The sequence below is a fragment of the Natrix helvetica genome (assembly GCF_964273705.1).
Source record: "Natrix helvetica genome assembly, chromosome: Z".
NCBI lineage: Eukaryota > Metazoa > Chordata > Lepidosauria > Squamata > Natricidae > Natrix > Natrix helvetica.
The window spans coordinates 135342787-135359935 of record NC_138554.1 but is presented as its reverse complement, the minus strand read 5'-3'; the positions used below and the strand labels follow the sequence as shown (position 1 = coordinate 135359935).

General features: G+C 41.3%; 1 protein-coding gene across 1 annotated transcript in view; it reads left to right on the top strand.

Moving 5' to 3' along the window:
* Nucleotides 1-17149, top strand: part of LOC309401155 (sodium channel protein type 5 subunit alpha-like) — a 97929-nt gene that overhangs the window by 19192 nt on the left and 61588 nt on the right. The window contains exons 7-14 of the mRNA XM_081970180.1: nt 1052-1249; nt 3496-3651; nt 6395-6793; nt 10209-10335; nt 11930-12168; nt 13425-13637; nt 14552-14905; nt 15819-16238. Coding sequence (XP_081826306.1) covers nt 1052-1249; nt 3496-3651; nt 6395-6793; nt 10209-10335; nt 11930-12168; nt 13425-13637; nt 14552-14905; nt 15819-16238 — 2106 coding nt within the window. The remainder of the gene's footprint in view (nt 1-1051; nt 1250-3495; nt 3652-6394; nt 6794-10208; nt 10336-11929; nt 12169-13424; nt 13638-14551; nt 14906-15818; nt 16239-17149) is intronic.

Genomic DNA, 17149 nt, shown 5'->3' with positions numbered 1-17149 from the left:
TAATTATAACATTTAATCACCAATATTAAAAAAAAAAAAGATTCCCAGACTGCTGATTTCTCAATCCACTGTAAATCTTGACTGCACATTTATCAAAATGATTACACCCCTTAGCAGAGTGTAAGTTTCCACTGATGGATACCGCACAGCTCTAGAATAGGAGCCGCTGGGAGGGAACGGTTGAAGTTGAAACCTCTGAGGGCAGGGCAAGAAATAAGAGCTGGAAAGAGAAAAACAACCTAGAATTAAGGAGAAACTTCCTACCAGTGAGAACAACTAATCAATGGAACTGCTTGCCTCCAGAAATTGTGGGTGCTCTGCTCTTTCTCGGGAGGTTTTAAAGAAAATATTTGGTGCCCATTTGTCTGCAATGGTATAGGAGTCTCCTGCTTGAGCAGGGGGTTGGACTAGAAGACCTCCAAGGTTACTTCCAACTCTATAATTCAGTAATTCTGTAAATGCTAATCAAAGATTGTGTCAGAAGAATTATTTGGGGTTCCAACTCGAGCTGGGGTTGCACAAAAGTAAACAAAAATGAGATCCAGAGCTATGAGGAAAGAAGAAATATTTATTCCTAAAAGCAAATAGTTTGCCTTTAGGGGCAGTGTAGAGAAATGGGGTATGGCAACAGACTTTTATGGGGGAGTTTATCATGGTATGGAAGTGCCTACATGCTGATTCTAGGGTGACACTTGAAGGTCGTGTGTGTGAGTGTGTGTGTGTGTGATGTTTATTCTTGTAAACATGGAGTTCTTCTTCGTGAACTAATTTAATTAACTCTATTGTGCTTGAAGACCTTATCCCTTGATATGTGGATTAGGTCTGGATAACTTATTTAGGTGTTTGAGGAAGTTTGGGTAAAGGATTCCCCCCCCCCAATTTCCTCATTTTGCTTCTTTCAGCTTGACTGTCAGTAATCTAGTGGAAATGCTGATTCTCAAACCATTGTGGATTCTGTTAATGTTTTAAGGGACGATGGAAACAGTGTAAAGAATAATATATTGTGATATAAAGCTTCTCACAATTGGTTAATCTACTCTTCTAATTTCAGACACTAAGAGCATCTGGGAAGATCTACATGTTGTTTTTCGTGCTGGTCATTTTTCTGGGCTCGTTTTATCTGGTCAATCTAATCTTAGCTGTGGTCACCATGGCTTATGAAGAACAGAGCAAGGCCACCATTGCTGAAACAGAGGCCAAAGAGAGAAAATTCCGGGAAGCCATGGAGATGCTAAAAAAAGAACAAGAGGTGTCTATAACTCTGGTTCCTCTCATTAAAACGACTAAAAGAACATTGTGCCAATCTATACTTGTTGCAGAAAGGATAAACCTGGGCAGAGGAAGTCTAAAAAGTTAAAATGTCAGTTACAAGCCTGTAATTGAAGCCCCTCCCATTTTTGCATATTTCATCATATGTAGATATATTTCAGAAAATAGGGAGGGGCTTCAATTTTATGTTCATGGCTGCCATATTGACTTTTTCCCCCCAATGATCTTACCCCACCGCAGGCTCACCAGCAGTGGTGGGATTCAAATAGTTTTAACAACTGGTTCTCTGCCCTAAAGGGACGCAATGGCTCAGTGGCTAAGATGCTGACCTTGTTGATCAGAAATGTAGGCAGTTCAGCAGTTCGAATCCCTAGTGCCGTGTAGTGGAGTGAGCTCCTGTTACTTGTCCCAGCTTCTGCCAACCTAGCAGGTTGAAAGCACATTAAAAATGCAAGTAGAAAAATAGGAACCACCTTTGGTGGGAAAGTAACAGCATTCCATGCGCCTTCGGCGTTTAGTAATGCTGGTCACATGCCCCCTAGAGTCAGGAACAACTAGCACATATGTATAAAGGGAACTTTTACCTTTACCTATCTGTGCCCTAATGACCAGCTGGGTAGGCGTGGCTCAGTGATCATGTGACTGGGTGGGCATGGCCAACTCAACATCACTCACATCACGCGCTTTGCCTTAGCTGTTCCAGTGTAACAAGGGTTAACCGGAGAGGCGGTTTCTGTAAGCAGGGCAATAAAGATCAGGCTAGAAACAACACCAGAATGTTTCCTTCCTGCCTTCCTTACAGGATTAGCCCTGTAAAGTGGGGAAAAAACGAAAGGAGATTTCTTCCAACAATTGGTTCTCTGAACTGCTTAGAAATTTAACAATCAGTTCTCCCAAATAGATATGAACTGGCTGAATCTCAACACTGCTCCCCTGGGCTTGTATAGCAACGATAGCAATAGCACTTAAATTTGTACTCTGCTTCACAGTGCTTTACAGCCCTCTCTAAGTGCTTTACAGAGTCAGCCTATTGCTCCCAACAATCTGGGTCCTCATTTTACTGACTTCGGAAGGATGAAAGGCTGAGTCAACCTTGAGCTGGTCAGGATCGAACTCCAGGCTGTGGGAATGCAAAGTTAGCCCACAATACTGCATTCTGACTACTGAACTGCCATGATTCCTATGATTACACTTTTATCAGACCATCTGGCTTGACTACTTAAAGCAAGTTTGGTGACTACAACAGAAAAGATATTTGTTTATAGGAAACTAGCTGATAATCCGGCGTTGCCCGGATATTTATTTATAGGGGGGAAATGTCCGGACCAAACATAATTTCTAATGTTGGAATTTCCCCCTTACCAGAGAGAGCCCCCTTGTGGAGTACTGTGAAGACGTTACCATGGCAACTCCACTGCACTGAACAGTAGAATCCATTTTACAGCAGTACAGTAGAAGTCATTTTAAGACACAACAGGATGTATCTTAACAGAACACACACCCAAGGGGTGTTAGGTTAGTTACCCCCACAGTATTTGTTTCCAGAGAGTAAGTCATCTGTGTACCAAGTTTGGTTGAAATTGCTCGAGGCGTTCCAGAGTTATGCTGGAACATACACACACACAGCCATATACGTATATAGAGATATAGCAAAGCCTAGAGCCTACCTAACTAGACCCTACAAGGAAGTGAGACAAAGAACATATACCATATCTATGTGTGCTAGGAGAAAAGGAAGAAGGAAATGGCTCAGATTAGCAAGGAAGGAGGGAACATTATGTATGCGGCTTTGAATGTCCTGCATGAAAGATTGGAGAGAAATGTCAAATAAATAAATATTTTTGGAGTCAATGCTAGGGAAGGTGACGGAGAACTGCTTGTTCTGGTATGCTTTTGAAGGCTATCTTGTTTGGATTTGCAATGATATGCCAGAGATATTTTTAAAAGGAGAATATTAAAAATATTACAATTGAGAAAAGATCGCAATTACTTTGGGAGTCTTTTAGACCAGGAGTCTCCAACCTTGGCAACTTTAAGACTTGTGGACTTGAACTTTAAGACTTGAAGTCCGCAACTCTTAAAGTTACCAAGGTTGGAGACACCTGTTTTTGGCAAACAAGGTAAACTAGCATCTGGGAAGCTGTCCTTTTTAAATAGTGACATTTTTAAAAACATGTATGTGAAAATAGAGTTTTATAGTTCTCTTTCACTCTTTCTACAATCTAGGAATTAAATGCCAGAGAAAATGACAGCATGTCTCTTAGCTCCTTTGAAGTGTCTCCAGCATCTAAGGAAGACAAAGAACGAAGCAACCGAAAGAAGAAACTGTCCTTAGGCATGGAAGATTCGGGGCCAGCCTCAAATGATAGTCATCGGAAAACAGTACATTAGTGTTAGGTTTTGCTTATATACAGTACAACTAGTCCTCGACTTACAACAGTTCATTTAGTGGAATGTTCGTAGTTAAAATGCCACTGAAAAAAGTGACTTATAACTATAATTCACACTTATGACCATTGCAGCATCCTCATGGTCACATGATCAAAATTGAGATGTGTGGCAATTGGTTCATATTCATGATGGTTGCAGCGTCATGGGCTTGTGTGTGGGTTTGTGTGTGTATATCATACCCCTTTTGTGACATTCTGACAAGCAAAATCAATGGGGAAGCCAGATTCACTTAACAACCACTTTACTAACTTAACAACTGCAGTGATTCACTAAATAGTGGCAAAAAAGGTTGTAAAATAGAGCAAAACTCCCTTAACAACTGTTTCAACAGAAATTTTCAGCTCAATTTTGGTTGTAATTTGAGGACTACCTGTAATACTCTCCTTCCTTTTAACTTTTGAAAAAAAAGGCTCCTGTAAAACTGGAAGGTTAAACTGTGAAAATAAAATGTACCAATTGAGAAAACTTGACTCCAATATGCAATGAGTAATCACCAGTTGCTGACTAAAAACTCTTGTACGGACGTTTTTAGTAAATTTACCTTCAAAAAGTGACATAGAAAAGCAGTCCATACTGTGCAATCTAATATTTCTTTTTTGTAAAAATAAAAAAAATATTTTCCCCGACCCTAGGTCTGCAAAGTAATCCTAAACGGCAACTGGATTTCTTTGGGTTTTTTTCCTTATACAATAATACAATAGTAGAGTTGGAAGGGACCTTGGAGGTCTTCTAGTCCAACCCCCTGCCTAGGCAGGAAACCCTATACCGTTTCAGACAAATGGCTATCCAACATCTTCTTAAAGACTTCCAGTGTTGGGGCATTCACAACTTCTGGAGGCAACTTCTGTTCCACTGATTAATTGTTCTCACTGTCAGGAAATTTCTCCTCAGTTCTAAGTTGCTTCTCTCCTTGATTAGTTTCCACCCATTGCTTCTTGTTCTACCCTCAGGTGCCTTGGAGAATAGTTTGACTCCCTCTTCTTTGTGGCAACCCCTGAGATACTGGAAGACTGCTATCATGTCTCCCCTAGTCCTTCTTTTCATCAAACTAGACATCCCGAGTTCCTGCAACCGTTCTTCATATATTTTAGTCTCCAGTCCCCTAATCATCTTTGTTGCTCTTCTCTGCACTCTTTCTAGAGTCTCCACATCTTTTTTACATCGTGGCGACCAGAACTGAATGCAGTATTCCAAGTGTGGCCTTACCAAGGCATTATAAAGTGGTATTAACACTTCACATGATCTTGATTCTTTGAAAACATCTATGGAGATTCTTAATCATCCAGACCATGGTTGTCCCAAAAGTGCTTTTTAAAAAGCAACTGAACTTTTTCAGTTTTTTTTTCTTGAAAATGTTTTTGCTTCTCACCCAAGAAGCTTCTTCAGTTCAACTGAAGATCGGAAGGCTCATTTGGATAAGAAGTGAAATGCTTTCAAAGAAAAAAAGTCTAAGAAAGTCCATTGACTTTTGGAAAAGCAACTTTGGGACGACCTCCTGATAAGTTTAAAGTTTAATCCAATTTTAACTATATTTATGATTATTTGTATGATTTTTCATTTGGTACCTGTACACCGCCCCGAGTCCCTTCGGTGAGAGGGGGCGGTCTAGAAATCAAATCAAATCAAATAAATAAAAATAAATAAATAAAGCATAAATCACATGCTTAGTCCCAAAAACCCTCTTTCATTAAACGGCTGTGAATTATGGTCATTCACAATGCGTAATGATTCACAAATACTCTGTGAAGAGTCTGACAGATGTCTGCCACAGTCTTTCAGGGTAAGGCTGTTAAGCATCCACCTTTATCTCCTTTGAAACTCTGCCAGAGATGGAATTGCCAATTAGTTTTGCAAGGCCAAATGGAGCACAGAGTCAAACTGAGTTTCTCAGAGTTTGTACCAACCACAACGAACAAATTGCTTTCTGCAAAGGCTCATGTTCGTTTGCTCCTCTTTTATGTCTTGTGGGAAGGGCCAATCATCTCCAAGCCTTACTCCTGAGTCACCCCTTTTGTCTTAACTGTTCTTGACTTCTGGCAGCTCTGTGCATGCTGGGAACAGGCTCACACTGTTCTTCTGCCTCGCTGATGCCAGACTCCGGAGGCAGCACATCACTCCCAGATGGCCCTGCCCCCCACTCTGCCTACAATGCAGAGCCCTCGTCCGAGCCTTCCCCAGACTCCAGGACTGGCCCATGTTCCTCCCCAACCTCTTCACTGTCCGACTCTGCTGCCAGCTCCGCAGGTTGCCGTTGGACCACAACACAACCATGATTGCAAATCTCTATACATATGCCCCCAAAGTAATTTGCGGAAGTAAATCATAAAAAGCATTCTTTATTGAAGAGAAGTCCAAGACATTCATATTTTTGCTGCATTGGGCAGTAGCTTAACAGTCCATCATTTTATTTGAGGGTTCCTTGGTACCTACTCTCTGAGCTTGGTTGTTTTCTTGCAGGCATTTCACTACTAAGTAACTTCATAAGTGCTAATGAGCTGTCTGCAAGAAAACAACCAAACTCAGACAGCATCAAGGACCCTTCAGTTCAACCCTGAGCTATAAATATTCTCCTTTATCTGCAATTTATTTCTTTGGAGAACTTCCATAGCTGATGGAAACCAATGTATGCCAATATTGTGTTGCATTTTATTTCTCCCATCCTTCTTCCCTGCAGATCTTCAGCTATGGTTATGGGCCTTCTTCAAACCCAACAAAACGGAGGCCAAGTCATGGGAGTGTCTTCAGTTTCCACCTATCAGGGAAAGAGACTGGATCCAAGACTGAATTTGGGGATGACGAATCCAACAGTGCTGGGGAGATGGAGCTACAACGTGGCTGCGTTTTGCCTACACGCATAGTAAGGCGTCCAAGCATTCAAAGTCAAGCCAGCTATGGATCACACCCAGCTACTCCTAACTACATGCAATCCAATAGATGGAACGCCGGAGATGATTGCAACGGGATGATCTCTTTGGTGGGACCTGGTGGAATGAGGTCTTTGAACATGGAACCTCTTTCAGGAGAAGGCATATTGCTTCCTCCTGTTATGGAAAGCCCCAGAATGAGCAACCAAGTGAGTTGAAAATATTAGCAATTATTTGCTCTTTCATACGTGAGATTATGCTTCAAATATATATGTATTTGTGTTACAACCCCTGGTATGCCCAAATATGGGAGGAAGCTCACTACTCCCTCTTTCTGTCCTTCAGCTCATTACAGAAAACTATCCAGACAGAAAACCATATTTTTATTTTTAATGTTGCCTTTTTATATTTGTGTTGTATTTGTGCTGATAAATAAATAAAGGAAGACTAGTATAGATCCATTTCAAGCTATTTAGCTCTCATCAGCTAGCCATACCCTTACTGGTTCAAATCCCAGTAAGGGTATGGCTAGTTGATGAGAGCTAAATAGCTTGAAATAGATCTATACTAGTCTCCCTTTATTTATTTATCAGCACAAATACAACACACACACACACACACACATATATGTGTGTGTGTGTGTGTTTGTGTTACAACCCCTGGTATGACCTTTATCAGCACAAATACAACACACACACACACACACACACACACACATATATATATGTATTTATGTTACAATTACAACACACACACACACACACACACACATATATATATATATATATATAGTGTGTGTGTGTGTGTATATATATATATATATATATATATATATATATATATATATATATATATATATATATATATATATATATATGGCAGTGTTGTGTATTTGTGAGTACAATACAATACAATACAATACAATAGTAGAGTTGGAAGGGACCTTGGAGGTCTTCTAGTCCAACCCCCTGCCTAGGCAGGAAACCCTATACCGTTTCAGACAAATGGCTATCCAACATCTTCTTAAAGACTTCCAGTGTTGGGGCATTCACAACTTCTGGTGACAAGCTGTTCCACTGATTAATTGTTCTAACTGTCAGGAAATTTCTCCTCAGTTCTAAGTTGCTTCTCTCCTTGATTAGTTTCCACCCATTGCTTCTTGTTCTACCCTCAGGTGCCTTGGAGAATAGTTTGACTCCCTCTTCTTTGTGGCAGCCCCTGAGATATTGGAAGACTGCTATCATGTCTCCGCTAGTCCTTCTTTCTCTTAAGCTAGACATACCCAGTTCCTGCAACCGTTCTTCATATGTTTTAGTCTCCAGTCCCCTAATCATCTTTGTTGCTGTTCTAGCATAACTCTAGCATAACTCTGCAACGCCTTGAGCAATTTCAACCAAACTTGGTGCACATTTGATTTACTCTCTGAAAAAAAAAACTGTGGGAGTAACTAACCTAACATCCTTTGGGATGTGTGTTCTGTTAAGATACAGCCTGTTGTGCCTTAAAATGGCTTCTACCGCACAGCACAGTGGAGTTGCCATGGTAATGTCTTCACAGTACTCCACAAGGGGGCTCCCTCTGGTAAGAGGGAAAATCCAACATGAGAAATTACATTTGGTCTGGACATTTTCCCCCTATAAATATATACTCAGGCAACGACTGGTTATCGGCTAGTCTTTTCTTAAAAGGACAAAAACTTATGACAATCTTTGAGATTATATCAACTGTACTTCATACTATGCAAGTGAGTCCACAACTTATGACAATTGACTCCAAAATTCTGTTGCTAAACAAGACGGTTGTTAAGTGACAGTTTGCCCCACTTTACAACTTTACTTGCCAAAGTTATTAAGCGAATCACCGCAGCTGTTAAGCTAATAACATGGTTGTTAAGTGAATCTGACTTCGGCATTGATTTTGCTTGTCAGAAGGTTGCAAAAAGGCATCACATGACCCCCAGGAAAAACTGCAACCGTCATAAATATGAACCAGTTATTAAGCATCTGAATTTTGATGGCATGACCATGGGGATTTTGCAACAGTTGTAAGTGTGAAAACTGATTGTCAGCCACTTTGAATGGTCATTAAATGAACTCTTGTACTCCAAGGATTACATGTATATTATAATCATTTGATTGGTTGAGTGAATAGGTAAGTGAGTAACATGGAGTTATTTTTAACTCCTAATAACCACATTGATAGGTAGATTTTCTCTATGATTATAATGAATTATATTTATTTAATGAATTTATTTATAGGCTACCCCTTTACGTTTATGCAATTCATAAGACATATTTGAAAAAAGCTAGTCGTTGTGTGAACTTCATTGAAATGGCGTAACTATTGTTAATTCCAATGGTGTTTCATATAGTTATTTTAGTCTGAATGTCAGAGGGCTGCTTTCATTATATGCATAAAGTAACTTAACTAATATAGGATTTAGGTTGGGGGAATTGGGGGAAGAAAGAAGCAAAGCTGGTTGTGGAGGTATAGATTAAATATGACACAGTTTACAAAAACCTATCAATTGGACACCACTAGTATGAAATGACATAGGGCTTCCTGCCTGAACAGGGGGTTAGACTAGAAGACCTCCAAGGTCCCCTTCCAACTCTCAATTCTGTTATTCTGCTTCCGTTTGCCTAACTCTCTTATTTACTGTAAATATTTATATAAAACTACAAGTTTGTGTCAGTTCTCTGACTCCATTTGGAAACCTGCTGTGCAATTCCCTGACAGAATACCAGCTTCTAAAAAAAGATAGTAGTAAGAATTTTGAAATATGGTCTGAAAGGAAAAAAAGTAAAGCTAAATATAATATTATGAAATATAATACTGCAGAGTACTGCATAATTATACTGAAATGTCTTAACACGCTTATTTCTTTATCTATTTATTAATATCACAGTTCTTATAACACCTCATGCTCTGTGGCATGCAACAGAGTAAAAAAAAATGTATACAGAATTGGGGTTAAATTAAAGTTGCTTTTTGTATTTACCGCCCACTTCTTCAGAACAAAGGAACTAGCTACAATTCCTTATCAATTTGAAAAGGAACACGAAAAGGAGCACAATGTTAAGCGAGTCAATATATTCTAAAATCTTCTTTTTTAGCCAGAAATGGATGAAAAGTTGAGCCATTTGCTATCCTGTTTCCCTGAAAATAAGCCTCCCCAGATAATAAGCCTAATCGGGCTTTTGAGTGCACGTGCTAAAATAAACCTTCCCTTGAAAATATTGCAACACAGCAGTAGCCACGAGGTGACTATGCTTACCCCCTCCTGCACCTCAAAAATAATAAGCCCTCCCCAAAAATAAGACCCTCTCTTATTTTCGGGGAAACATGGTATGCACCAGAAATGCCGTTATATGACTGTGTGTTTGTGTGTGCATGCAAATATGGCACCATCAGAAGTCTGGAACCAGGTTGTAAGTAACTTTGGGAGGTTCGTTGTAACTTCAAACAGTAACTAAGTGACCAGTTGTAAGTTAAAGACTACCTGTATAGGACTCACATTTCAGTTTTTAAGAGTCCTTTGACTTGTCTGCTGTATAAGTTGTCGTATTTATCCAAACAGTAGGAATATTTATAACTAAATCAATTGTATGTATTTTTCTGCAGGTGTCTTTGTATGATGAAGCTAACAAGATGGTTCAAGTTCATCGACTGTCCGTTGATTATTACAACCAGCCACTTCAGAGGCAACGGGCAGCGAGTGCGGTCAGCATTATCACCAGCGTCCTTGAAGGTAGAAGCTTTCTTTTGTAGAACTTTTGTTGCTAAGCAAAGAGATGGATATCATATGATATATCATATATCGTATGTCATATGTCATATATCATATGTCATATGCCATATATCATATATCAATATACTGTATATACATATCATATATCATATCATATCAGAGTTGGAAGAGACCTTGAAGGTCTTCTAGTCCAACCCCCTGCTTAGGCAGGAAACCCTAAGCCGTTCCAGACAAATGGCTATCCAACATCTTCTTAAAGACTTCCAGCGTTGGGGCATTCACAACTTCTGGAGGTAACTTCTCTTCCACTGATTAATTATTCCCACTGTCAGGAAGTTTCTCCTCCTCTCTAAGCGGTTTACAGAGTCAGCCCCTTGCCCCCCAACAATCTGGGTCTTCATTTTACCCACTTCAAAAGAATGGAAGGCTGAGTCAATCTTGAGCCTGGGAAGATTTGAACTGCCAAATTGCAGGCAGCCAACAGTCAGTGGAAATAGCCTGCAGTACTGCCCTCTAACCACTGCGATACCATAGTTCATAATAAGTAAGATTATTAATGTAGCAATTCCTTTCCAGTAAGAACTGTAGATTTGGAGAATCTGTTATTTTTATTTATTTGTTTGTTTTATTTATTATATTTTATGCCATCCATCTCTCCCGTGAGGTGATTCTGGGCAGCTGTATTTATTCATGGTCCGTTATTTGAAAATTTCGAAATTTCTATTGTATGGGATTTGCAGTCAAAAGTGTTTTTTTTTTAAACATAAAGAACAGCAGCTGAAAAATAAAACAGCTTGATTCCTAACCATCCAAAACTCCTTCAATTATTGAAGTAAACATGTTTTATCTAATGTCAGAATTTCATCAGAGATCATTGGATCTTTTCAGGGAATGAGCTGCAGAGAAGTGAAAAAAAGGAATACAATTTGTACATTCTCAACCAAAGTTAAAAGGTTGAGCCGTACGAAAAAGTTAAATGCCTAGGTCAGTAAAAACTTATTCCTCCTCCTCCCCTTCTCCTCCTCCCTTCTATCTTCTATCTTGTTCTTCCTCCTCTTCCTCTTCTTCTCCTCTTCCCTCTTTCTATCTTCTTCATCTTCTTCTTCATCTTCCTCTTCTTCTTCCTCCTCTTCCTCCTCCTCTTCTTCTCCCTCCTCCTCCCCTCCTCCTCCCTCTTTCTATCTTCTTCTTCTTCTTCTTCTTCTTCTTCTTCTTCTTCTTCTTCTTCTTCTTCTTCTTCTTCTTCTTCTTCTCCTCCTCCTCCTCCTCCTCCTCCTCCTCCTCCTCCTCCTCCCTTCTATCTGCTTCCTCCTCTTCTTCCTCCTCCTATTCTTCTTCCTCCTCCTTCCCTTCTCCTCCCTCTTTCTATCTTCTTCTTCTTCTCCTCCTCCTCCCTTCTATCTTCTTCTTCCTCCTCTTCTTTTTCTCCTCCTCCTCCTCCTTTCTATTTTCTTCTACCTCCTCTTCCTCCTCTTCCTCCTCTTCCTCTTCTTCCTCCTCTTCCTCCTCCTCCTCCTCCTCCTCCTCCTCCTCCTCCTCCTCCTCCTCCTGCTCCTGCTCCTCCTCCTTCTCCTCCTTCTTCCTCCTTCTTTAGAGCTTGAAGAATCAGATCGAAAATGGCCTCGCTTCTTGAGCAAGTTAGCCCACAAGTATCTTATCTGGAACTGTTGCCCTCTGTGGCAGAAAATAAAGAAGAAAGTGGGTGCTATTGTAATGGACCCCTTTACCGACCTCATCATCACTCTCTGCATCGTGATGAATACTCTTTTCATGGCCTTGGACCACTACAAAATGACCCCTCAGTTTGAACAGGCTCTTTCGAGTGGTAACATGGTAAGCAAATCCTGAAGCAGAAAAGAATCTACGCCTATTTTACATCCATAAGATTCAGTTGTTCCCTTTGGCTGGAGTACTAGGAGATCTCTATGGGTTCCTTTTTCTTCATTTGGAACACAAAAGGGTATCTTTGGATCTTTCGCACGTGGGATCCTGATTGCTGTTGCAACTTCTTTGCTGATTATTTCTGAGGATTTTAATTTACTGTCAGCCGACCAACGTTGTAGTTGCAGGACCGGAGGATTTGTTTAAAAATATGAAACATGTTGCTATACAGATAGTCCTCAACTTACGACCACAACTGAGCCCAACATTTCTGTTGTTAAGTGAGACATTTGTGTTAAGTGAGTTTTGCCCCATTTTGTGACCTTTCTTGCCAAAGTTGTGTTAAGTGAATCTGGCTTCCCCATTGACTTCATTTGTCAGAAGGTCGCAAAAGGGGATCAAACGATCTTGGGACACAGACAAGCATCTGGATTTTGATCACATGATCACGAGGTTGCTACCAAGGTTGTAAGTGTGAAAAATGGTCATAGTCATTTTTTTCAGTGCCATTGTGACTTTGAATAGTCATTAAACAAACTGTTGTAAGTCGAGGACTACCTGTATTGATAAAAGGGGGGCAAATGCTTGATTGTGTGGTCAGACCTGCCATTTTTACCTTTTTAATCTTCCTGTTGACTCTTCTCTTTGTTTGAATGGATAATAATAAAACAACCAATCATGGATCACAAACAGACTGTGACAAACAAAGGCTCACTATATGGAAGACAGAGTGAGTCAGTTTGTTCTACTGGTGAAGCCCAGGATACTGGGAGTTCTAGTCCTGCCTTAGCCATGAAAGCCAGCTGGGTGACTTTGGGCCAATCACCAGGAGACTGAGAGTTCTAGTCCTGCCTTAGGCACGAAAGCCAGCTGGGTGACTTTGGGCCAATCACCAGGAGACAGAGTTCTAGTCCTGCCTTAGGCACGAAAGCCAGCTGGGTGACTTTGGGCCAATCACCAGGAGAAAGAGAGTTCTAGTCCTGCCTTGGGCACGAAAGCGAGTTGGGTAGGCCAGACCCTCTCTGTCTCTCAGCCCAACCATTTCGCAGGGTTGTCGTTATGGGGAAAAGAAGAGGAAGAAGGAGTTTTAGGTATGTTCAGTTACTTATAGAGTAATGAAGACAGAATAAAATCTTTTAAACATGAAGCAGCACCCTCATTTCCCCCAGGACTGACTCTTCTATTTCTTCCTTCTCTGAACCTGGCAGATTTTCACCGCCATTTTCACGGTGGAAATGATCCTGAAGATCGTCGCCATGGACCCTTACCATTATTTCCAGCAGCGCTCCAATGTCTTTGACAGCGTGATTGTCCTCATCAGCATCGTTGATCTGAGCACATTGACCGAGACGAAGGAGAACGGGAAAGGAAAGAAGGGAGGGAAGAAGGGAAGCTTCTCTGTCCTGAGAACCTTGAGGCTGGTAACTGTTGGTTCTGTGGCTTCGGAGCTGGAGGTAGTCCTCGACTTACAACCACAATCGCGCCCAAAATTTATGTTGTTTAGTGAGACATTTGCTAAGGGAGTTTTTCTCCATTTGACGATCTTCCTTGACTCAGTGGCTTAAGTGAATCACGGCAGTTGATGAGTTAGTAGCCCGGTCGCTAACTGAATCTGGTTTCCCCGTTGACTTTGCTTGTCAGAAGGTCATAAAACGTGACCGGGTGACACTGGAACGGTCATATATATGAGTCAGTTGCCAAGTGCCTGAATTTTGATCACATGACCATGGGGGGGGGTCAGTGGTGGGTTGCTCTTACCGTCACTACCGGTATGTTGATTGCGGTCCGTTCGTCCATGCGCCGTCCATGCGCTGTGCATGCATGCGCAGTCTACCGCCCCTGCGACAACCAGCTGCTTGTTGGGGCTCACGCAGGCACCGCACACTATGCGCTATGTGCAGTTTGCCATAAAAACAGCTGTAGAGCACGGGCACAACTAAATAAGCCACTGTACCGGCACGCTCTCAGCTGCTCCCGGCTACTACCGGTACTGCCATACCCACAGCAACCCACCTCTGATGGAGGTGCTGCAAAGGTTATAACTATGAAAAACGGTCATAAGTCACAATTTTCAGTGCCATTGTGATTCTGAACGGTCACTCAATGAACCGTTGTAAGTTGAGGACTACCACAAGTAAATGGACAATATTTTCAGTTTGTGGACCACTGACATTGATGGGATGAATATTTAATTAAAGAGTCATGATTGGGCTCTTTATCTCAACTTTTTTGACCTCTCACTCCCCTTAGTTACCTTTGAACCCAGAACCTGACAAATGGTTCTGTTATCGTTAAAACTGATTTTAAACTGATTTGATCTTTTCGTCTTCAACAGATGAGAGTCTTCAAGCTGGCAAAGTCTTGGCCCACCTTAAATACCCTGATAAAAATCATCTTAAATTCAGTGGATGCTCTGGGAAACCTCACCCTGGTCCTGGCCATTATCGTCTTTATTTTTGCTGTATTTGGGATGCAACTGTTTGGGAACAGTTATAAAGTCTCCTGCAAGAAGTTAGATCCCGCTTGCAAAGTTCGCTGGCACATGGAGGATTTTTTTCATTCTTTCCTCATTATCTTCCGAATCCTGTGTGGGGAGTGGATTGAGACCATGTGGCACTGCATGGTGGTGGCTGAGCGGTCCCTGTGCCTGCTGGTCTTCGTGATGGTGATGGTGATTGGGAATTTAGTGGTGAGTCTCCCTGAGCTTCCTTCTTCTCTTTACTGTCTGTCCATCCATCCATCCATCCATCCATCCATCCATCCATCCATCCATCCATCCATCTATCGATCGATCGATCTTTCTATCTATCTATCTATTTTTTAAATCTATCTATCTATCTATCTATCTATCTATCTATCTATCTATCTATCTATCTATCTATCTATCATCTATCTATCTATCTATCTATCTATCTATCTATTCTTTTTATCTATCTATCTATCTATCTATCTATCTATCTATCTATCTATCTATCTACCTACCTACCTACCTACCTACCTACCTACCTACCTACCTACCTACCTACCTACCTATTCTTTTTATCTATCTATCTATCTATCTATCTATCTATCTATCTATCTATCTATCTATCTATCTTTCTATCATCTATCTATCTATCTATCTATCTATCTATCTATCTATCTATCTATCTATCTCATCCATTCGTCCGTCCATCCATCCATCCATCCATCCATCCATCCATCCATCCATCCATCTATCCATCCATCTATCTAATCTATCAATCATCTGTCTATATCTATCATCTATCTATCATCTATTTATCAATAATTATCTATCTATCTATCTATCTATCTATCTATCTATCTATCTATCTATCTATCTCATCCATCCATCCATCTATCTATCTAATCTATCAATCATCTGTCTATATCTATCATCTATCTATCATCTATTTATCAATAATTATCTCTATCACCTATCTATCTATCTATCTATCTATCTATCTATCTATCTATCTATCTATCTATCTATCTATCTATCTATCTATCTAATCTATCATCTGTCATCCATCCATCCATCCTCTCTCTTCATCTAATAATAAGTTGCATCTACTAACTTTTTGCTTTCTCCTTCCTCTGAGGTTCTCAATTTGTTCATCGCCCTTCTGCTGAATTCCTTCAGTACCGACAACCTCAATGCGCTCCCAGAAGATGACAGGGAGACCAACAACTTGAAGATTGCCTTTGCTAGGATCCACAGAGGGCTCCATGTTGCAAAACAGGCTACCCTGACCTTTTTCTTCCGAGCGCTGGGGTGGAAAAGGAAAGCAGCCACCAAGAAAGTAAAATGTGACTTGGAGAAAAGTGAGGTAGAACTGAGAAGCGATGGCCATAATTCCAAAGAAGATCACAACAGCCCCCGAGTGAGTGAGAAGAGCAACCAAGATGACTTCATCTCCAGTCCCAGTGTGTTTATCCGTGTTCCGATTGCTCATGTGGAAACGGATAGCGATGCCTCAGAAGACCTGGGCTCAGTCGTGGAGACAGAGTGTACAAAGCAGGTGAGATTCAGGTCATCATTAATTGTTCTCACTGTCAGAAATTTCCTGACAGTGAGAACAATTAATCAGTGGAACAGCTTGCCTCCAGAAGTTGTGAATGCCCCAACACTGGAAGTCTTTAAGAAGATGTTGGATAGCTATTTGTCTGAAACGGTATAGGGTTTCCTGCCTAGGCAGGGGGTTGGACTAGAAGACCTCCAAGGTCCCTTCCAACTCTACTATTGTATTATTGTATTGTATCTCAGCAGGTTGCAAAGTCAGGTTTAGGAGATCTGCAGGAGATTCCAAAGTGGGGAAAGTGAAACTACATCTCTGAAGAAGACAGTGGCTCACCATGTAAGGGTAGCTGCGATGGGTCCATGAAAACATCAGAATTGATCTTGATTCCAAGAAGTTATTTTTTATTAGTTATTTCCCTTGGAGCAGTGCTTCTCAGCCTTGGCAGCTCTAAGGCCGTGATGATTAATAAATGACACATGTGCCGGAGGTGGCATGCAGCCCCCTCTCTGATGACACACGAGCCGTCGGCCCAGTTCAGCTCTGCTGCACATGCACGCCGCCCTCCGCTGACCAGCTAATCTTTGGGTCCCTGCCACGCATGCACGGGGGGGCAGTGCGTGTGCTGGTCACGTGTGCATGCGTGGGGTGGGGCATGTGGGGGTGTGTCATGGGCACATGCATGGAGGAGGGCGCATATAGGGGGCTCACGTCTGCATGTGCAGGGAGGGTCACGTGTACGCATTGCATTTTGGGGGTTTAGGCACGCACATATGCTTTGCGCACTCCGACCAAAAAAGGTTAGCCATCTCTGCTCTGAAGTGCATGGACTTCAACTCACAGAATTCCCCAGCCAGCATGTTTTGTGGGGATTTCTGGCAGTTGAAGCCCAAATGTTTTAATGTTGCAAAGGT